Source organism: Phalacrocorax carbo, chromosome 10, assembly GCF_963921805.1.
Source record: "Phalacrocorax carbo chromosome 10, bPhaCar2.1, whole genome shotgun sequence".
NCBI classification, from domain to species: Eukaryota; Metazoa; Chordata; class Aves; order Suliformes; family Phalacrocoracidae; genus Phalacrocorax; species Phalacrocorax carbo.
Window position 1 is genome coordinate 24,617,051 of NC_087522.1, and position 19,529 is coordinate 24,636,579.

The 19,529-nt window shown below is 48.5% G+C and overlaps 1 protein-coding gene across 3 annotated transcripts in view; it reads left to right on the forward strand.

Moving 5' to 3' along the window:
* LOC135315277 (transmembrane protein 263-like) overlaps positions 1 to 19,529 on the forward strand; it is a 213,720-nt gene that overhangs the window by 190,119 nt on the left and 4,072 nt on the right. For all 3 annotated transcript variants that reach the window (XM_064462538.1, XM_064462539.1, XM_064462540.1), the window contains one exon: positions 18,728 to 19,288. In XM_064462538.1, the coding sequence (XP_064318608.1) occupies positions 18,728 to 19,014 (287 nt within the window). In that variant the 3' untranslated portion in view covers positions 19,015 to 19,288. The remainder of the gene's footprint in view (positions 1 to 18,727; positions 19,289 to 19,529) is intronic.

Genomic DNA, 19,529 nt, shown 5'->3' on the forward strand with positions numbered 1-19,529 from the left:
AGAAGTGGAGAAATGAGAGGTAATTAGGGGAGGGAAGTCAGATTCTGTGGCACAAGGGCTGCAAAAGCCTCAGCTGTGGTAGCTGAAGGAGAAAGTAGTGCTTCTCTTCCTACCATCCAAAAGTGAGCAAGAGATGTCAGAAAGAGGAAATTGTGAAAGCCTAGTCCTCAATGGGTTCACGAAATGAAAAGCTGCAAGAGCCTTGAGGACAGAGAAAGTTATGCTTCATCTTCTTTGAGCGGTTCTCTCCTGCCCACCTGAGTTAGAACAGGAAGGTAGGCTGGTACACAAGAAAACGCTCTTGCACAGGACAGTCCCCTCTTCTGTCCTCGCAACCGGATCAGTGCAAAAATACCACCTGGGTGACTGGCTTCTTCCCAAGGTCGCCAGCCACACAGCCAGGATTCAGCACGCTTGCAAGAGGGTTTGGAGTCTCAGGCAGTAGCAGAGCGTGATCTGTGCCGTGTATCAGGAGGAGATCAAATGCAGATCAAGTGGTGCTTTTCTCAGTTGATGGTGGCTGGAGCTGAAGGAGAACCATTCCTCTTCCTAGTCTGAACAGATACTTGCCTGGGATGACTTGAGCAGTTTCTAGATTCCAGCGTAGATTTTCTGTTGCGGGTGGACATATGAAAAAGCATGATACGAAGCAATTAGCGGATTACTATTACTGGTAGCAATGCTTGGATATCGTATGGCAAAAACTGATGACCAATGAGCAGAATGGTATCTATGTAACAATTCTTAACAGTACCAAAAAAAAGACTATGCACCTGATAACGAGAATGTCTGGTGTAAGCTGAGAGCTCATTAGGGGGCGGAGGGAAGAGGAGGGTTAGAGTATGTTAGTTAATGAAAGGGATTACTGTACCCTATCGAGATACTGAAAACCAAATGCCATGCTACAGCAAGCTGTCCCTTCACGGAGGAGGTAGTGTACATGGCTTTGTCAGTTCTCTGCACACTACCAAACACCCATGTGCAAAAAAAAAGAGACATGAGGCTGGCATACAGGTAGAGAGAAAGGCTTCTGGGGTGATAGGGCCAATGGAGAATCCATCACACACATGAGGACTAGGAGCGTGTGGCTTATTTACTCTAGCAAAACAGAGGCTGGGAGGAGATATGGATGCCCTCTATAAATCCATCAGAGGAGCAAACACCAGGGAGGGAGAAGAGCAATTTAAACTAAAAGACAACATTGGCACAAGAGAAAATGGGTATAAATGCCCCATGAATAAATTTAGGCTGCAAATTAAGTTTCTAAGCAAAAGACCAGTAAGATTTTAGATGTCCAAGTAAGAGTACTAGGGCAAATAACCTATCTGTTTCTAAGATGGGATTTGGTTACTCATATGAGAATTAAATAATGTGCTTAGATGGGGTAAGCTGTGGCACCACCTTAGCTAACAGTGGAGGACTATGATTATCCTCTTGTTTTATATTCATACCCAGGGAAAGATGATCCTGGAAAAAGCAGTCTCCATATTTGATATCTCCAGAGTCTACCATATGTGTAGCCTGTGTGCTTCATGATTATTTCTGCTACTTAATTCTTCATTATTAAAAGGAGTTCCTAAGTAAATGGCCAGCCTCTCAGAAATACGAACTTAAAGTAAAACTTGTATTTGCCTAATCACCTATGATAGGGTCCTAATTTATGAGAGCAGCCGGTTTTCTCAGGGCCTAGGACTGCTTAAAAGCTTGGAAATGCTCAGACGCAGGCGTTAACAGCTCTAACGTCAAGACTGAAATTGTCATGAGTGCACAGTGAAAAATTCCCAGCCAACCTTAACTGCTGCTGATGCTTCACCACCCAAAGACAGTGACAGGCCTCTTCTCAAGTAACCTATATCTTCACTGCATCAGTGACTCTGGAAATTGAGAAGTGATCTGTGTGTGGTCTACCTTTCTCTTGTTTGATAGACCAATATTTTTTTCTCCCCTACTGTAGCATTTAAACCCAAGTCTGTGTGTCTCAAAGCAGCAAGCTACTTTAAAAGAAGTAGTTTGCAGTGAGGAAAATTCTGTTGTTCGCTAGAAGTAGCCACACCATGAACTCCATTGACCAGAATAAAAAGTATGTATGGTTTTGGTATATGCCATACACTTCAGTGGATGACAGAAGTATGAACTCAGGTGATGTTTATGCCAACAAGAGTGTTTTGTCTACACAAACAACATTCATATACTACAGATTTAAGATTTTAACGGCTGCAGACAGGTAATGCCTTACATTTCTTCTCTAAGCCTCCTTTGTAACAAGTCCTTATCCAAGCGTTGTAGGGTAGGAACGAAGGCAGAAGGTTGTAAGGAGGTGGAGCAGAGTAAAATTAAGAAGCCTTTCAAAGCTTCCTATTCCTTGGCTTTCTAGCGTGTAGGGCAGTTGGGAATTAAGTGACTGAGCTGCGAATTTGCAGCCTTTTCCTGGCTGGATTTGCAGAACTGAAGGTTTTTTTGCTTTGATTAACAGGATAATTACAGTTGTATTGTAAGCATAAGCTTCACTGAGCTTTGCAAGTACTCATTTCTTACCTTGACCTCAGAGACTCACCACGACCCTTAATGCTGTGCAGAGCAGACCCAGGGTGTCTATTTAAAGACCTCCTGTGCACTTCGCCAGTGCCTCTTTTTCTGCCCTGCGTTAAGCTCCCCTTTGGCAACGGTGCAGTTTCATAGCTCCTGGCTGTTTTTTTTCCCAGGTTGCTGTCAGTCAGCTTAAAAAAATCTCACTGAGGTCATTAATGCAGTGAAATCATGTGAGCTGTGAGGGCCAGGGTCAGGAAGCCGTGAGCCTCCCTGGCACCGGGGGACAGAGTAGAGGAGACCGACAGCATTACAATGGGGCTGCTTGGATGCTGCTCCCTGTGCTGATCTGACGTCAGTCCCGTATCTTTATCTTCCTGTTCCCTCTGCTCCTCCTCTCACAGTGGAAATCAGTCCCACCAAGCGAGTCTAACTTGCAATAAAGTCTTCATAGTTAAGCTGCTGACTCCAGGGAAAAACAGAAATCCTCATCAATCATTTTGCCTATATATATTTCTCTCAATAGGCAGATTTTCTGCTGGCAGCATCCACTGTTGTTACTCTTGAATCTTTTTGCAAAGTGCCCATTTGGTAGCTCCAACGTATACACTAAACGTGAGAGAATTCGGAGTCTCACGTCAGGCATCTGTGCCGTTCTGAGTTTCCAAACTAAATGAAGTACTGCATAAGTAACAAACTGATCAACCGTGATCCTTGAGCAGGAAAGGTGGGCCCAGGAGGTGTTGGACTTTGCTAGCTAAGTAGCTAAGCAGGCTCAGACGTGAACTGGAGGATCTCCCAGAAAATTAAATAGGTGGCACAACACAGCTTGTTTAGCCTAAATCAATGTTAAATCAGCCAACATGAAATCAGTGCTGATTCTGCTTTTGCAGGTCCTGCATTGTAATTAAACATGAACTTAAGATGCTGAACCTGAAAGTTTACAACTGGTGTTGAGATGTTAAAGTAACGGACGCCTTCTGAAGTTTGTCAGGATATATGACATTTCATCCAGGTGGTTCTGCCTGCTCAGAGAGAACTGAGTATGTTGAAAACTTACAATGTTTTCTGAGATCAGGCTCAGTCTTTCTAGCTAAATTTTAGTATTTCCAGACCTAACCACTGCTTTTCCATTTCCCACTCTTTATGGATGGAAAGTTTGGTGTTCCAGAATCTATCATCTCAATGGAAGTTAATTCCCAGACAAGCTTCATTTTCCATGGAGACCCTCAATGGGTTGTGGGGCAGAGGAGGCAGGTGAAGGTAGAAGCAAGTGGATTCCAGTGCTGCGTCTGTGCAGTGGTTCAGTGGCTTTCCTGGGAATCAAGACCAGCTGGACTGAATACCTAGAAGTGCTCTTCCACACACGCCAGCTCTGTCTCAGTGCACTGGCTCCTGGGAAGCTCTGGTATGCAGAATCCAACCGTCATCGGGGCTTGCCGTAAGGATAAATTTGCAAGCGGACCATTTTTGGCTCTTGCTGTAGCAGTCTGTGAAAAGAGCCCTTCTTTCTGTCTTTCCTCCACCTCCCTTCCAGAGACATGACCAATGTTTTCCACAAATGGAGAAGTTTACAGTTCCCCACACATCACAGTCCCTGCCAGAAATTTTGTTTTAGTTGCCACAGCAACAACCTAACGAATTTTTAAAGCCCCTGCCGCTGGCCGTGCCTCTGCCCTGTTTGTTTTTCCTGTGCATTTCCCCAGCACTGCGTGAGGCTGCAGAGGCAGTGACTGAGAGCTCTAATAACCCCAGTAATGGATCCAATTATGGCCTTTAGTGCTCCTGTTGAGAATATGTGAATAAGTAAATCTGTGCTTAAGGATGAAAGAGTGTGTTTTTAAAGCAGCCTGAGTAGCCTCTCGGAGTAGTGGCCACGTCACTCTTGCCAAGTCCTGGTGGAGGACGGCAGCTGAGGGCTCAGCAGCTGCTCAGCTCCCCTCCAGGCCTTGCAGCCCCCCATGCTCCCTGTGTGGGTTATGTGGTCACTAGCTGGTGGCCGTTGGCTTACAGGCATGGCCTCACACCACAAGCGTGCGTTTGTGCGTGTGGCAGTTGCACTTCAGGTGCCTCTGTGGGGCAGCTGGGTGTCTGCTGACAGAGCCTCTCTGTTGATGGCAGCCACATACACAATGAATAGCGCTCCACTTTCATTAGAAAGTTTCACCATGTTCGCATGGGTATGGGGGTTGTGGCTGGGAAGGGACTGGGCAGGACAGAAAAAGCACAGGCAAACTTTTGCAGGAAATGTTCCACTCTTTGAGTGCTGTTCCATCAATGCAGGATGGTCCTTGCATCCTCTCCACGCCACCAGAAAATCTGTTACTTCCCCTGACTATCACTGGGTCTGCCTTCACCACGTACTAATAGCACAGAGGCATCCATCCTCACCTGGCTCTCACCCATGGTGGCACACATGTGTGGTCTTCTGTCATCCAGCTGTTGATCAGACGGGGAAAGGTGCCCTCTTTTGTCCCTGATGGTTTCCTTCCTTGTCTGCCTTTTCCTAGCTGATGGGGTGGTAGGAGAATAAATGTATTTTGGACAGCATATGGCAGATTTTGAGGAGGGGGTTGTGAATGTCAGATGTCCCACTGCTGGCTCCTCAGATGTCGGAAGGGAGCTGGAGGGGCAGGCATCTGAGCAGGAGAGGTTGGCTGCAGAAGACCTTCCAGCAAGCAGTGCCCTGTTCCTTCCCCTGTTCCCTGCATATCTGTGGCAGCAGGAGACAGCCACACTCCAAGATTCAGGCAGTGAGCTCATTGCACTCGAAGTCCTTTGTAGGCATCAACTCCTAACATGCATAACCAATCAGTAATCCTTATGCTCGTTCGAGCCGCTCTTCCCCGTCCCGTGTCACTGTCCGTTTGTCCCAGAACCCCACGGTTGCGCAGCTACACTGCCTTGGTTTATTTTTCTGGTGCTCTCAGGGTGTCTCTGTTGGACTGAGACAGACAGGCTGCCCAAGACCATGGTGTTAATTCCCCAAAACCGGACTCCGTGCTTTATGAAGTAGGGGTTGGTGAATCTCTTGAGAAAATTATGTCCTATAAGATACCTAGTGGCCCTCGTGAGCCTGTGAGCGCAAGGCTGATGGTGTCCCATTAGCATTCAGAAGACAAGGAAGAGCTGTGAAAGGGAAGCAGCATTAGGTTTTTCTGAATTGAAACTACTATCCTCAGATGAGTTGTTGGAGGGCTCCTTCACAAATGAACCTGCAAGGAGTAGACTGGGAAAGGCTGACAATACGTCTGTTCTTGGACATAGATGTCCCCTTGAAACCCGAGATTCATTTCTGCACACTGCATGCCGCATCTATATAGCCTTTCTTTCTGACGTGAGCTCTCATTTTCCTGCCCTACAAGGGTTTGCAGGATTGGCCTGCTCTTGTAAATGGCTGGAAACCTGAAATGCTAGGGTAGGAATTACAGTTTGGAAAAGGTCCCTGAAAGCAGTTTCCCCCTGAAAGCAGTTTCCGGAGAGTAAGACCGTTTTACGTGTAGATCTGCCCACATGATCTGGGTCCCAAGAAAAGTTTAAAGTACTCTGCAAAATAAGATGTTCTTTGTCATCTTCCAGACATCAGGGGAGGCTGAGAAGTGAGTTAAGGGAAGGCTCGTCTCCTCCCTGCTCAGCTGATACCTCCAGGAAAAAGGAGTGATTCTTTTCCCCCTCACCTGGCCTCACCTAGCTGTGTCACAGGAGAGTTCTTTTCTGTTATGCAACATTAATCTGAGTTTCTAATAGCAGTAAAAGACTCTGAACTTGGCCGACAGAGAAGTTAACAACCAGTTTGCTGGAGTCCTAACGGTTGATCACTTAGCCTTGGTTATTAACTGCAGGCAAAGACGAGTTTCTGAGAGATAATTGGGGTCATAAACAATAGCTGTATAATGGAGACTATGCCTTAGTAGAGGGACTAAACATATTCAGCTGCAAGAAAGTTAGTGCCTTTGGATGGCATCCAGGTGCTGCCATCAGCCAGCTAGAGTTCAGACAGCCAAGTTGTTTCTGCAGGGGAAGAGAGGCCTTCAGCACTCGGCAGACAGCATCTATCTGTGCTCAGGGTGGCGCCTAGCTGGAAAGGTGCTTGAATGCTACCACGGGAGGCTTGATAAAACTTCTTAAGCAGAAATCTGGAAGGTGCAGATCGGAGGGCATGTGTCTTTGAGTCCGTTTCAGAAACAGGGCTCAGCATTTAGGAATGGTAAGTTCTGCAGCCTAGGTTAGGGTTGGTGGTGTCAGCTGGATTTTCCAAGTTGAAGGCATCTGAGGGTTGAAGTGGCCCCCTTACGTTGTTCTGGCTGAATGGTGAGCAGGACCACAAATGTCCTGCTGCCACAGCTTTCGCCTGAACAGATGTGTGCTTGTGCACAGCAGGCATGAAATGTGCGTGCAGGGTCTCCTAGGCCATTTGGGCTCAGCTGTAGCATTGTTGGAGGATTAAGATTTGTCTCCCTGGAATTCCTTAATACAGAGTTGGTTTGTTGCTAGGAAAAAAAAAGTCCAGAAAAGCACCATTAAGAGCTAGGAGAGTATTTAAGTAGAAAGGATTTTTGTTTGTGCTTTCCAAAATAAAACCTAGTTTCTAACTACCGAGCCCATTAAGAATCCCTGCTGGGGACACAATGTAGACAGGGGTTCTCCAGGCCATGACAAGTTGTTTTGTTTCAGTGGAGGGCCTGTTGGGACTAGAAGATAGCTTGATGGGATTTCTGATGTGGCATCAGCCTCTGATTAGATTCATGTCACTCCAGTCATTCCCTGTATGTATCTGATTGGAAGCAAAGGGAGGAAAATAAAGGTGCAAATGAGTTTCTATAATGATTACACTAGCCAAGCTAGACTGTGGCACGTTGGGATCTGGCGTTTCTGAAGGTTTTGTCCTGTCAAGAATGAGGGTGGCATGTGCATGCATGTGGACCACAAGCTCAGCTGGGCACCCTGATGTGAAAACTGGGAAGGTACCTGCCACACTGATCCTGCAGCTCTGTACTGTGGTACTTGAAAGCATCCTTGGATACTTCCTTATTTCTAAAGGAACCAATCGTTCTGCCCTGTTGCCTCCCATGTGTACAAAACTGCAGGAGACAATTTAAGGGGACTCTGTGGAGGAGGGTAATGTTGCACTTCGTTTCTCACTAGCAGAAGTATGACAGCATTGCCAGGCTGGGCTACATTACAGAATCAAGACAGTAAATGTTGTCTTAATGTGGAGACCTGAAAGGCTGCTGTAGGTGTGCAGCTGAATTTTTCCACTGAGCCCTTTGCTCTGACAGCAAAGTCTGGCTTTGCTTGGCTTTGATTCAAAACAGGTGGGTAGTGGAAAGGACAGTGATTCCAGAGGGGTCTCAGGTTCTCCAGGCTCTCAGCCTTCCCAAGCATATCACTATCTCAGCCAGGCATATGGGAGGATTTTCAGCAGCTGGTAAAATGAATGAGAGAAGAAGTATTAGCCATATTTCTGATACTGTTCTCACATGAAATCCTGGATGGGAACTGGGATCACCAGGCTGAAGGGACGTCTTTGATTTAAGGAAGGTCCTGCTGAAACTGGTGGGAGGTTGTTTGATGTCTCTCCTCCTGGTGCCACAGAGATGCACTGCAGGCCAGAAGCTCCTCCGGAGAACTAGAAACAGAGCAGGGACGGAATCAGGCTCTCTGCCTGCACGCACTACAATTCTGGTGCTTTGTGGTCAGCCGGTCTCCTCCAGGCAGTGGCAGGGGACACCCCGAGCTGGAGTCAAGACTAACTCAGGAGAAAGCCAAGAAGTGATGGGGACTCCTCCCTTTCAGATAAAGCAGAGCCTTTTTATCACTGCTTGCCAGTGGGGGAAAGACTTCCCAAGACCTCCCGAGAGAAGCTGAGAGTGTAGGGCTGAACTGGTGGCTGCACCGAGGAGGTGGGCAGGAGTCTCTGTTATTCCAGATATTCCTCCAACTATGTGAAGCACTAATCTTAAAGGGGGGCATAGATATCTCAGCATTTCTGAGAGCCAAACTAGACCCTGGCTCCATGGCAGTCCTGCCTCAGTGTCAAAGGAGAAATCCAGTTCACCTGCAGCACCAGGCAGAGCCCTTCAGTAACCACTGGGAATCCGACTGGGAATCCTTGCTGTGCCATGCTGAAATCTGCCCCGGAAAGAGCAAAAGCATGAACATGGAAGGAAGCAAAGGGAACTGTCACACTCGCAGCTTCACGTTCCTAAGCAGCAGCTCTTTGTGCAGCAGAGGGGGAGGTTTGATGTCTCCTTGGGCAGTGTCAATTCTACCTCTAATTTATGCATTCAGGGCTGAGATTTCCAGGTGGCAGGCTCACTAGGAACACAACGGGTAGGACTGGCTGGCTCACTTCAGAGTGACAGAGGCGAGGGGACATGAGAGAGGTTTGGGCATAGAGCTGGGGTGTGATTTTTGCACTGGAATAGATCTGATCGTCTGAGGGACCGATGGGTCCTGTCGTTCCCAGGCAGGCTGGTTGTGGGGGAGGGATGCTTTGCCTGTTCATCTGCTCCCAGAGTCAGCATACCTGCCCACTCATGACTGCAGCACTCTCCCCTTGACAGCTGAGATGGGAAACAAGTTTTTGAGACTGTGCCATTGAACACCTACCACTAGCAGAATAACAAAAGCCCTATCCTGCACGTTGCTGGCATGCTGAAGTGTGAGCAGGCAAGCATATTCATGCCTCCCCAGTAAATCCCCAGCTCAGCTGCTTCTGTAGCACACAGCTTTTAGCTTAACTGCCTTGTTATCCTTTAGACAGACAGAAAGACTCCTGGATAGCCTCTGGGATGAATGGGTCATTTCTCTGCGTTAAAAAATCTTCACTCAGACTATAGGTCAGTTAAAATTTGTGGCTTTGCCTTTTGAGCTGCCATCCATTTTTTCTTCAGTTCCTCCATGTGCCTTGGCAAGGGGTGGGGAGAACATAATCAGAAAAAATGGGGAATTTCTGGATTTCTCACTGGTGCCAGCCACCCTTCTGGAAAACATCAGCATCCCTTGCTCAGCTGCTCCAGGAGTGGGAAGAGGAAATGCCTGAACCTGGGTCCTCCCCTATTAGCAAGGCAGGATATGTTCCCAACTTCACTGGAAGTATTTTTGGACAAATTCTTGGATACCTCAGCTGTAAAACGCTTGAGCAACAACTGTGTTTCCATAAGGTAGAGAGATTTAGCCTTTAGTATTAAGGTGGCAAAGTACACAAAATTTTCAGGACAGCTGATGAACAAGCAGGGCAGACACTTGATGTCTGATCTTGGCAGCTTGGAGCACCTTCCTACTGGTTAGATCTGACGGTCTTTCACTCCCATGCCCCTTCCCAAACTGCTGCTGGGACCAAACTTCAGGCACTTTTTGATAAACTGTGAGTTAGCCATATTGTCGTGAGAAGGACTTCCAGCCTCACCGGACAGAGGAGGCTTAGCTGAGTCTGCCCTTGTTTAAAATCCACTGGGTAGCACCAGAGCATGGAAGAAAAGTAATTTCTTACGTAAGCTTGGATTATGTTATTTACTCTCCAGTGTTTGTAAGGGCCTCATAGAACTATGAAAATGACCTTTATTTTTCTGTGGATTTTGTCCTTGTTCATTTTACAAATATTGATTATTTTTTTCTCCTCTGTCTTTATCAGAGCTCAATTAACAAGGCTGTTTAGCAGAAGACTTATTCATTTGGGGTCTTTTTGTGCCAGGTACTATCACAAGCAGCTGAAAGCAGCTCCGTGAAGAATGTGCAACCACTGTTACAGAATTGACAGAGTAGGTGATGTGCCCTGACAAGAGCTGAGCTAGCATGGGTCAAAGAGCAGGCTTAAAAACATGGTCTCTGCAGCCTGGGCACAAATGCTAGGAAGGGGTTTTTGTAAGGAATAAAATTTTATGTCTGAAAGCTCTCCTCCTCAGACCATTAAAGCTTGAGGAAAATCGTTGAGTCTATGGGATTGTTCCAGCTCCACCCACAGATCCCCAACTGAGATCAAGAGCCCATATTCACAGCAAAAGGTTATTCCAGTCCTATTTTGTGATCCAAAATCTCAGTGTCTCAGAGACCCCAATAGGAAAAGAAGCCATTGGTGCAGCTTTATTTGCTCTTTCTTGCCAGGCTTTTAAGCAAGCCTCTTGACGGATCCAAGAGCTTATAGGTGGAGCAAAGAGTGGAAGCCGAAGGCAGGCAGGGACATAAAGTTCAAATAAACTAAGTCTCATAGCCACTTTTGATGCTTTTAACACAAGTGAAAGGGAAGGTATCGCCCAGCTGATAGCCGTCCCTTGCTGTTTGTACCTACCATGATGCGCCATCGTGGTTTCTCGCGCAGGACCCAGAGGTTGGTGAGGTTGGGGATGAAGCAGCCGCTGCATACAGTTGTCTGGGGCAAGCTGAAATCTCATGCCTTTTGGGATCATCTCTGCACTCCGTCCGTGGCCTTGAGACATCCTACAGGGATTTTAGTGCCCTGTCTGGCCAGTAGCAGAAGCCTGACCTTCTGCATATATTCCACATTAAGAAAAAGAGATGTTGCGGTGGAAATAGAAATGGTATGTCCAGATTTCTTTCTTCCCAGGTAGGCAATGCCACTGTAGCTTTGCTCTAGGACTCTCCTGTGGGCTTTTCTTTCTTACAACCTATGCACTGTTGTGGGAGATGACATTTGCTTCAAACAAGGCAAGGGTCTCCTTAAGCCAGCTATTGTATAAGCCTATAAAAAGGGCAAGTCCTCCTCCTTAAACACTTACGATCTATATCAGAGGATGGCAACCTTTCAAGGGGTTTGTCCCAGTGTGCACTTTTTTCTCTCTGAGATGAGAGGTTAAGTATGCCAGAGGGAGCTGGGAGATTGCCTCTAAGAAGCACCATGAGGCCAATCAGTTAATGCTCATTAGTTTCCCCTCTGCAAAGGGTGGACTCCTGCCTTTCCCAGCTAGCTGGGCTTGGCAGAGCTGGGAGTCACTCCTGCCTCCCAGCCTGCGCCAGCCCGCTCTGCTGCAGGCTGTGTGGGATCCCCAGCATGCTGCCTGGGCAGTCACACCACCTGTGGCTGAAACAGGCTGGTGGGGTGGAGGGGAAGCTGAGGAGATGTAGTCATTGCCCAACAGGTCATCAATAATGCTGAGAACAGAGCTGGATCTCCAGGCTCCTGCCTGATCCATGTCCTTTCTAGTAGACAATGCTGTCTGTCCTGCAACTCACGTCTTTCTAGAGCAGAAGGAGCATTACCTCTGGGCTGTGGGCCCTCCTGGTCTTTAGCATCGTTAAAGACCATGTCTACACGACCAGAGTAGCTGAAGTCTTGTAAACCTAGAGAGGAAATAAAGAATTAAGAATCAAAAGTGTCCCAGGCAATCCTGTTTGAAGGGGACTCTGGCCATTCCTTGCAGGCCATTACAGCTGTATAAAAGAGATATTTCTGAAGCAAGAAAACTGTCATCTTCTGCAGGAGAGCAAAGCAAAGGAACTGCTCATTTTTTTCAAGAATAAGAGACCTGTCTCAGGATAGATCTTGGCTCTGAAATTGAAGGCCTTTGGGAAAGTGAGAGGACAAGTTTATATTCCTCCTCCAATTAATATCCAATAAAAAGTGAAACAATTTAACAAAAAGAGTGAAAATGGGATTCAGCTGCTGCGTGGGCCATTAAGTGGGGGGTGTGAGGCTGGAGAGCATCCTTGGGCAGACTCAAGGCTGGTCAAATGTTTTAACCACTGGGTTGTTGGCTGCTTTGAGGCTCATCTCCCTGAATTCTCTTTTTGGTGGAAGTTTCAACTATACCACCATGTCTTTACAAACAATTTCTGTTTTGGTGACACGAAACGGAACTTTTTGTTGCTTCCCAACAAAAAGTGTCAGAAAACTCCCTACCAACTCTTAAGCCTCACACTTCCAGAGTCAGAGATTTGGCTGCTTCTCCCCGGAGGCTCAGCCGGGGAAAACAAGCCACTGTGTATCACTGTTCATTTACTCTCCTGAACCCTGTCTCTCAGTGCTTCAAGGTAGATGCTTCAGCAGTTAATACTGCTCCTGGGGCATGTGCAAGGAACAATTAAAGCTCATCGTGCCAGTGAAGAGCCCTGGGGAGAGCAGGGCTGTGGTGACAGCTGCCCTTGTTCTGCTGCGTGCAGCAGCTTCCTGAGCTGCCCTGCTGCAGAGAGAGGCGAGTATGTCTTGCTGATTGCAGAGCTAAAGTTTAAAACTCAAGGGCTAAACTCCGTGTGGCATTTCTAGGCTCTTTGCTGGTGGCAACCGTCTTGGTTTGTAGCATCCAGCGCCTGGGCAAAGCAGGGCAGGTGCTGAGCCTGGGAAGCCACTTCCAACCAGAGGCAGCATGGGACTGCTGGCAGGAGTGAAGCATGAGTGTTTAAAGAACAAATGTTTTGTAGTGCTCCCTTTAACGCTTTGCTTGTGATGCTGCAGGATCTAGATCTGATCCTAAAATGATAGAAAGGACATGAACAGCAGTCCCTTCATCTCAGGCATAAATGCTCGGTACAGCTGTGCCCCGCAAGGGTCAGCTAAGCCTTGTCCAGCTGCATGCAGGAGGCTTGGAAGAAGGCAGTGTCGCCATTCCCTGGATAAGGGCTCTGCTACAAGGTGTACAGCAAGATTTCATTTGTGCCCAGCAGTCAGAGTGGTCTCTACCTATTTCAGCTGCTTGTGCTGGGAGAGGAGTGTATTGCCCAAATGGAAACTCTCAGCTACAGGATAAACTTGCGCGGCTCCGCGACAGCAGGCTGGTGTGCATGAGGAGGAGGCAAGCTTTTGTCTTGCCTTTGTGACTTGTCTGGGAACTGGAAACCTCTCCAGAGATAAATTGGAAGTTGTCATTGGCATCTCTACTGAGAATGTCAACAGGAATCTGTCAGCGCCAGTCATGATGATACAAACACAATTTCCCCGTTTAAAGCACCGCACCAACTGTACCTAATTAACCTTCATGACAGCACAGCAATACAAGGAAATAGGGATCATTAACTTCAGCTTCGCTTTACAGAAGGGGAAGGGAAGCGTCAGTGCCAGCCCCACACGTTTCAAATTGAGGCAGGCTTGGAAAAATCACAAGGTTAAAAATAACAATAATCCATTTGGGGTTCGCAGAGCCTTAAGAGTACACTTGAATCAAACTTTCAGGTTTTTCTTCAGGAAATCAGGACAGGAAACTTCTCTCCCGTGCATGCTTTTTTGTGACTCAACAACCAAGGCTTTTAGAAAATCACACATTCTCAATCATGGTGCAGAGGCAATAAAGGTCAGACTGATTTGCTCAGCATTGCATAAAAATCAGCTGGGCGAAGCTGGGACTAGACTGCGTGAGTAGCTGACCCTCCACCCCTTGCTTGTTCCTCCAGACCAAACATTTTTCCAGTTAGGGGAACCTGCCTAAATCCACCAGTGGTGGCTTAATAGCTGCCAGAGGCATAATTCAGGCTTGAACTAGTGACTTCATCCCTTCCTCTCACGTCTGCTGAGGGACAGACTGATGACATTGGCTGTTTACATTTTGGTCTCTGAGCCAGCCCAGCTCCTTCGCCTGGGGCCCAGCAGGGATGGAAGTGTCCTGAAGATGCAAAACCATACATGCCACTCCCTGACATGGCTTTCCTGGCTTGGGGCTGTTTCTATAAGGCAGTAGGAAGGAGCAACTTGTACAAGTCTTTCCTAAAGTAGAGAGTCCTCCCTGCCTGTTGTGTCACCTGCTGGCAGGGGCTGAGGGGAAGAATAATGCCATTAGTAGTGGGCACCAGCGGAGGCTTGCCCTGGAGAGAGAGGTTTTCTCTCACCAATAAACACAATGGAAAGCCCTGAGGAGTCACCACGGCAGCTTTGAAAGTTTTATCTGTTATTACTAACAACCCAATCTTACTTCTGCCCCGAGTCATAGAAGCTGTCAGGATCAGAGGAGAAAACGCAGGTTTGTCTGGAGCCCCTGGAGGCAGGACCCCTACCCCGGAGAGAAGCCGGTGGGGACTGCGGAGGACTGTGGCCAAAAAGGAGGGTGCCAACCGCGGCCCAGAGAGCCGGCGTTCATACAGGAGTGCATTTCATTCATCTCTTTTTTCTCCTTCTGTTTTAAGCTGCCGTAGGGTTAAGTGAAGCTGAAGGGACCCTTGAAAAGGCCAGGTCATTGATGGAAAGGAAAAAGGGCTTGGCAGATGGTGAAGAGCTTTCATGAGCAGCTTGGGCTGCAGCAGGGTCCAGGGAACAGAATTGTTCCCCTGCTCAGGCTGTGCGTCTGTCTCTCTGATTATTTTGTGTATTTCATCTCTGCTGTCTGTCTCACCCTTAATATGCACTCCTCTGTGCCAACAAAATGCTTAGCTCACTCCATTGTCTGAGAGACTAATTTGCTCTGTAAATCTGATGCTTATCTTACATGACAGCTTACTGTGGGGTATATTGCAGTCCTGAAGACAAACTAACCTGGGATGGCTAGAAAGCTTTCAACACCTCATCTGGAATGTGGAACAAATACGACCTATTTCAGCTTGCTGCCAGGTTAGGATGTGGCCCCTTGTGGTTGGGGTCACAAGGGATTTCTTTCTCTTTTCAGATCTATTCAAACCTGAGTTTGCTTGGCCTTTTTTTATGGTACAGCTTCTGTTCTGTGCTGGAGCTGTTGGAATACTTCTGGAACAGCCTCCCACCCTCCTAGGGCCAGGTCCTCCATCACTCCTCCCTGCTACCTGTGGAGTTTTAAGGACCATGAGGGTGGCTGCAGACTGGGTGCAGGCCACATGCGGGCATTGGTGCTCCAGTGTGCTTGCAGCTTCATTGTCTCTGCATAGCTTAATCAGATAGAACCTTTGTCCTCATCTTTCTTCATTAGTATTTCCTGACACTTTCTCCAATGTTTTCGCTCTTTGCTGGCAGAGTTACATCCCCTCTCAATGTCATCTGCAGTTGCTTCCTTCCCTCTGCTCCCTGGGCTATCCACCTGCATCCAGCTATCATCCAAGAGATTTTCACGCTAGGGGTTGTTCAGATAGCTGGGCAGCTCCAGCGGCCTCAGGTCAATTGAAATGCGGGCAGAGGCCTAAATCTTCCTAGAGAGGGTTCCAGGTAGCCTCAGACACAGTTTTACCTGGGAAAAGGCAGGAAGATTATTGCTGCATTGATACAGCTTTTGGTTCTGCAGCTGAGCATCGTGGTAGGTGTTTAATGCCCTGAGCTTCTGCATTGCAGTCTTCTGATGGGACACAAAGGATCCTGCTTCCCCGGACAGGGGAGCAGGAGCACAAGACCTGCCATCCTCTGAGGATGGGGTTCGTTTGGAGGACTGGTCTGATTTTTGCTGAGTAGAGTCCTGCTTTAAAGTCTCATGAATTTCTGGATCCCTCTGTTCTTCCCACCCTCGGTCTGAAGGCAAAACGCTCAAAAGGCTGTATGGGATGAGCTGTGTACAGCAGCTGGGAGGCTGGCAGCTGAACTGGAGATGGAGCCAAGGGGTCTCAGTAGCATTAATGGAGAGGAAAAAGATAAACACATAGAGAAACTGTTGAGGAATAGGCAAGCAATATGTTACAGAACTGTAGCTGCTTAGGCTAGGCTACACCAGAAACTCTGTACTGGCCCCTCTCAGACTCCATTTTGCTGCCCAGATTATCAGACAGGTGTGTAACCTAAGGCTTATTCCAAGTCATCAGAGCTGGTGAACACCAGACTTCTCACAGGTTCTGTCCTGACACCTGCCCGAGGGAGAGCTCTGTAGTCTGCTACAGGCAGGCTTGAGCCTGGGTCAAGCTTGGGGAACCTAGACCTGCCTAGTCTAGGTTAGGGTACTGCATGCAGCCTCCTCTGAAGAATCCCTCTTCTCTTCCCTCGCTAGAAGTGGAGCCAGAGGAATGAAATCCCCCAACTTAAACTCCTATGTTAAGTGCCTAAAAGTTAGCAATTTAAATCTGAAGACATCTTAATCTGTTTCCTAAGAGTCCTGGAAAATCCCCCTTTCCCACAGATGACACAGTGCAATCCAATAGTCCCTGGTGTGACCAACTGGCCTCCCGTCCGCCCAAGTGCTTGTAGCGCAGGCAGCAGCTCTGATCCATTTGGCAAGGTCGGGTTGTCCCTTCACCTGTGTGCATCCAGCACGCCAGGGCAGCTGGTGCTTCCAGGGATAAAATCCATGCCCTGCTGCTGCTGCTGAGTGGTTTCTGTCAGGCTTCTGGTTGGTTTGTTTAAAAAAATGAAAAAAAGAAAAGAAAAAGGCTTGGTTTTGAGCAGCACTTGGAGACCCTACTGTGTTGTATGACACATGGACAATGGGAAGACGGTCTCTGCTCCGAAGGATTCACAGGAGAACTTGGCAGAAGTACACTCCATAGCAGATGCAGTGAAGACACAGCATGAGTCAAGTGAGTAGCAGTAAGACGAAGATGTTTGCTTACACTGACTAGGTCTGACATCTCCATCAACCAGGGCGTGCAGCATGCAAAGGCCCCACAACTTGATGAGCGGTTGGGCCAGCCTCCCAGCACTCCCAAGGTCTTTTCTTGCTGGCAAAGGAAATCCACTGCCTACATCAGTGTTGGCTCTAATCTGCCTGGAAATGAAAGTGGGTGGAGACCTCCAAGGGGGATTTCCAGGTGGAGTTTTCTGCTGCCTGCAATGTCATTAACAATCAAGGGAAGAAGCTGCTGCCTGGCTGGAAAAACAAGGGGACGTTCTTCTTGGGGAGCATTAGAGAAAGGGCGTAAGGGGACCTGAGAGCGCTGGATAGTGCAGTGGAAGGGCTGGGATCTCAAAAGAGAAAGTGTATTCAGCCAGCAATTCTCGCCTACCTGCCATTAGCTGTATTAAGCTTGTCCACCTGCCTAGGTTAGTGGTGAGTCCATTTATGCAGCCCAGACCGGGCAGGTGACTGAACTGGGATGCTGCAGCCAGGGTGTCTCCCTCTTTGGTCCCAGGGACAGATCCAGGCCTGTCCCCACACCCGTGCCGGCTCCTTTCTTGGCATGCTGGTGGAGCCTCAGTAGGCTGGTGCTGACACGGCCCCTGTCCATGTTTTTATGCAGGCTTTCAGAAAGCCACTTCCATCCCTGTCATTTCCCCACTTTTCAGGAAATGGGGCGCCCATTTAGCAGGGGGCTAAAGACCTCCCGCTGCATCAGCCTCTCTTCTGAGTAGGTAATGGGTCAGAAGGGCTGCTGCTGCTCCAGGGATCCTGCATGCCCAGCTGGCACTTGTGGGTTTTTTCCTGCCAGGATTGCTTTATTTTATTTTTGCAATTATTAGTAACTCAACTTGCGTACAGAACTGGCAGTGAATCAGAATTCAGAGTATCCAAACTATCTCACCCCACAAAAAGAGCAGCTCCTCCTTTGCTGCCTGCGTGCAGCATTGTTAGCTGACGCAAAGGGAGAGGATTGTGTGGAGGCCGGCAGGAAAGCTGTCAGGTTTGAATCCCGTGAGTAGCAGCTCCGAGTCAGCCCTTTCCTGAGAAGTGGTGAGCTGTGAACATTAACGTCTGCAGTGTTGTGGGCAGGTGCGATGGCAGCTTGGGATGGTATATCATGCTGGCCTTAATCCAGTTGGCACAGGTAAACCAGCAGTGACATAGTGTAGCAACTTAAGCACTGTCTTAACACTATTAAATACGTAGCTGAGATCTCTGGAGAGCTTATACAACCTGAAGTGTCGTCCATGTCACTGTATCTTTACTGCAGTTTGCTATCTATGCTAGCTCAATTACAGTTCTCGCAGATAGGTCTGTGCTGTGCCTCAGACCTGCATCTGACATTAGCGCAGACCTGCCTCCAAACAGATGCTTCTGGGGACCTGCAGGCCATGCAAATGTGGGCCGTTGCTGTCTGCAATTCATGCCTCCTATGCTGGCATTAGTCTTTGTGATTTACTGGTGTCAACCCACACGCAGAGGAGGGGAATTACATCTCCCATTAGTGGGATTTGGTTCACGTTGCAGCACTGAGGCTGAGTTTGGGGCTGTAGCTGAGCCACCTTCTTCCCTTCTGTGTCACATGGGCAACTCTGCTCCCACTCCCTACCTTCCCAAAGTCCTCTCCTGCCATGCTAGAAGCCTGGGATTGCCCTGGTTCCTCCCTCAGGCCCCAAGAAGAGTGGGACTGCAAGGCACTGCACATACGGGAGGGTGTGCCGTGGTGGACAGCCCTCCTGGGCTGGAAGAGGTGCCCAGGAATAACATCTTCAGTGTGGACACTTCTGACTTTCCCTTTCTCTGTCTCCCCACAGATGCCAGCAAGGACCATCCACAGCAGCAGGCAGGAGTGATCTGGAGAGTGACGGGCGGCCTGTTCAGTATCACCCGGGGAGCTGTGGGGGCCACGCTGGGAGGAGTTGCCTGGGTGGGCAGCAAGAGCCTGGAGCTCACCAAAACAGCTGTGACCAGCGTCCCTGCTGCTGGCGTTGGACTGGTGAAGGGCAGCGTCTCAGCAGTGACCGGCGGTGTCGGAGCTGTGGGCAGTGCGGTCGCCAGCAAAGTCCCTTTCACTGCAAAGAAGAAGGACAAGGCTGACTAATCCCCATTACAGCTCCTTTCCAGAAGATAAATCTGCCCATACTCTCCCCCTACACAGCACCTCTTTGAGTTGGAACCAGGCGCTTCAGGGAGGGTCGAGCACCCGAGCAGACTCTGGCTGCAGCCTGCTCAGCACTGCCTGCCTGGCTCAGAGTTCACAGAGCCGCTGTTAATGCCTTTCACTCTCATCACCCACCGGGAACCATCTCTATTCCGAGGGCTTTAAAGGCACCATTGTCTCTGTCTTGCAGTTCCCTTCCTCCCTTCTTGCTCTTGTAAGCGCAGAGGGGTGGGAGCAGGTGTCAGGCTCCATCTCCCTGGAGGTGGGGCAAGTAAGAGGGGAGGGGGAGGAAATAGTTCCTTGCCTGAAGTGTCGGTTATGTAGTCAAATTCAACCTAAGCTGGGAACACAGGCTCTGAAACACCCGTTCCCTTGGCTCTGGGAGGTGCTTTTGGGGGGTCTGCCTGGGGGAGGACCGTAGAAGAAAGTCCCACTGACAAAAAGGAGAGATACTG